Source organism: Monopterus albus, unplaced genomic scaffold (assembly GCF_001952655.1).
Source record: "Monopterus albus unplaced genomic scaffold, M_albus_1.0 scaffold10.1, whole genome shotgun sequence".
NCBI lineage: Eukaryota > Metazoa > Chordata > Actinopteri > Synbranchiformes > Synbranchidae > Monopterus > Monopterus albus.
This window is the reverse complement of record NW_018127890.1, coordinates 2,504,435-2,507,665: the sequence shown is the minus strand read 5'-3', so window position 1 is coordinate 2,507,665 and position 3,231 is coordinate 2,504,435. Positions and strand designations below refer to the sequence as shown.

The following is a 3,231-nucleotide window of genomic DNA, read 5'->3' as shown; positions in this document are numbered from 1 at the left end:
TTCTTCCATTAAAGGGAGTTTTTCTGCCCCACTGTCACCAAGTGCTGCTCAAGGGGGATTTGTTGGGTTTTCCCTATGTAATAATATTGATAACAGTAAGGTGTAGACCTTACTTTGTAAAGTGTCCTGAGATGTCTTTTGTTGTGATTTGGCGCTATACAAATAAAATTTGATTTGATTTGATTTGACTTGACATTAGTGCTGTCAAACAGCACTGCTAACAGATACTGGCTGCACACACATATCAGTGTCATTTACACCACAGCTTCACAGATGCTTCACAAAGCCTTGCTCCACCGCTCCTCTCACCTACAGTCAAGTGTTTCACTGTCACACACTTCTGTTACATTATCTCACACTGCTAAGAAAAACAGCTTTGTTTTCAAGTCCTCACAAAGTCTGCTGCAGTTAAATTCAGTGCATCTCCACTTTCATCACACTGACACAAACAGTGCTTCTTTAAACATCAGGCTCATTCTGCGAGATACCCGATCCCTCTCCTGTGCCGTTTCCTCAGCTGTACATTTATTGGTTTGACTGGGATTTTTTTCTTTGTGAGGTGTGTTGCTGCCTGCCTAACAACAAAACTCAATCACTCACTATCAAACCCGACATGCTGAGGAACATAACAAGTTCAGTCCCTGGAAACCAACACTGCAGCTGCATGTTAAGAAGCACACTTCTCCCATGGGCACTGTTTCAGCAGTGTAAGTCACTGATGTTGATGGTTGTTGTATTGATTCCCGATCTGATAAATCATGTCACTATGATGTGTCCTCCTCTATATATCAATATATCTGATGCATTAAAAATGCTGTATGGAGGAGTCTGGACTAAACTAAAATCAACCAAAACAAAAATATACATGCAGGCCCTCTCTGTACAAAAACAGTATATAAAAAGATAAAGAGAGACTGAACAAACAAGATATAACTTAGTGTACATCGTGAGTTCCTGTGTGGTCTATGTGTAGCTGATCCTGTATGCAGTCAGAGGCCTGTGGTGAGGGTGACCTCCGAACACATATTGAACCGTCTGCATTAGCATAAGGGAGAACAACCACTATATTCATTAAAGCTTCTCTGAATCTATTTAACCAGCTCCTTACGATCAATACAAGTTAGAGCAACAGACTGGCAACAATTCACTCTGAGGGCTGATCAATAGCTATGTTGCTCTGAATAGTAAATAATTTGTATAATCATGGAGTGAATGGGGTCATTTAACTCTTTCAAGGCCAGATGATTTTTATGTATCTGTGCGATTGTTTTGTGTTTAGAAAAATGGGCTAATTCTTTGATTCTCTCCACAAAATTAACCAGCATTGCACACAGACCACTTAACAAGACAAGTTTCATAGGTCTGCCTCACCATCGATGATCCTCTTAATCCTCCAGATGCGTAGGGTGATGATGAGGCTGATGGCATCCCAAGGGCTGCTGGGCCCGTTGGCCACCGTGGAGGCCACCATGGGGGCCAGTGACAGTACAATGATTGCGCCGTCGAACACCTGAGGGGGATCATACACACAAGCGCAAAAACAAAATTCAAATATGTGCAAATGTTAGGTAGGTAGGTACTTTATTGATCCCTCAATGGGGAAATTTCAGTGTTTCAGCAGCAATGGAGAACAAACAACATAACACCATGAGAAACGAACACCACACACATATCTTGATAAACAAATTTCAGTACCTCAAGCAGCAATAGAGAACAGACAGCATAACACGATGAGAACAAGCACCACACACACATCCTGACAAATAAATTCCAAGTACTCAAAAATAGACTCAAGTATTTGAATAATCAAGAACAGAATTTACATATGTACATATTAACCGTGCATTTTACCCCAGGATTTGAGTATTGCACCTCAATTGACTATTACATAGTCCCTCATACTTTCACCTAGCTTATCCCTTCAGTGATGTAATTTCTTTTTAAATATTTATATATAGTAGGTTGAAAAATGCTACATCTTAAGTTTTACATTTCTTCTTACACTGGGGATGTAACAGTATTCCGCTAAAGGAACTGTTCAGACCCTCTATTGTGTGGTGCAGGGGATGGAAGGGGTCGTGCATGATGGATGTTAGTTTTACCAGAATCCTTCTGTCCGCCACATCGATGGAATCCAGGAAGCGGACAGACCCAGCTCTCTTGGCCAGCTTGTTTAGTCTCTTTCTGTCCCTGTCCATGCTACCTCTCGCCCAGCCCACAACAGCGTAACACAGCAGATGCCACTACAGTATCATAAAAAGTCAGAAGGAGTGCCCCCCGCACACCAAAGAACCTCAGTCTCCTCAACAAGTGGAGGCGGCTCTGGCCCTTCTTGTACAGGGCATCAGTGTTTTCAGTCCAGTCCATTTTGTTCTTGAGGTGGACCCCCAGGTATTTAAAGGTGTCCACAATCTCAATGACTGAGCCCTGAAAGCTCATCGGTGTAAGTGCTGGTGATTTCCACCGGGGATCAATCACCATCTCTTTAGTCTTACTGGTGTTCAGGACCGGTTGATTTTCCTCACACCACTTCACATTGTCAGTAACAACCCCCCTGTATTCCCGCTCAGCCCCATATTTTTGCATAATCCAGTTGAAATTCATAACGTCACATTTTTGTGAGTGCTTTAAGAGCCAATCATAAGTGAAGTGTATGCCCTGCAAAATGTAATGGTCTAAGCTGTGTTATTACAATTTAAAGTGTGGTGATTGCTTCACAACATCAACTCAGTGTGTGCGCCGATGCAGAATTGGCCACCCACGGGCATTTGTGTGTTTTGTCCAATCATATATAATGGGGATGGCTCACAGCGACACAGTTTAGCGTCAACCACAGACCCTGTTTGCAAGAGACAAGTGACAGAAGAAAACTCAGATCATCAAGACTGACAAACTAGGGTGTAATGCCTACGGGGGACTGTGGAAACAAACATGAAACAATCAGCAGCAGAAACAGCCTTTACATTTAAGTTAAGTGATGCTGGGGTTTAAACAAACTGCTGATCATCTGTAGGTCTACATGGTGTAGTGGGGTACAGGATGGCCAAACTTTGGCACATGCTGACTGTTGTGCTCTATACAGTGTTATTCTTCTTCTTATCTCCTTGGACTCCCCGTGGAACAAAGGGCCTCAACAACAGCTCTCCAACGCAGTCTATTCTGGGCAGCCTTTTTCACTTCACCCCACGACAGGTTGCACTTCTTCATTTCCTCTTCACAGGATCGTCTCCA

At 42.9% G+C, this 3,231-nt stretch overlaps 1 protein-coding gene across 1 annotated transcript in view; it reads right to left on the bottom strand.

Moving 5' to 3' along the window:
- LOC109954492 (transmembrane protein 266-like) overlaps positions 1–3,231 on the bottom strand; it is a 49,198-nt gene that overhangs the window by 16,834 nt on the left and 29,133 nt on the right. The window contains exon 6 of the mRNA XM_020589849.1: positions 1,372–1,510. Within this exon, the coding sequence (XP_020445505.1) occupies positions 1,372–1,510 (139 nt within the window). The remainder of the gene's footprint in view (positions 1–1,371; positions 1,511–3,231) is intronic.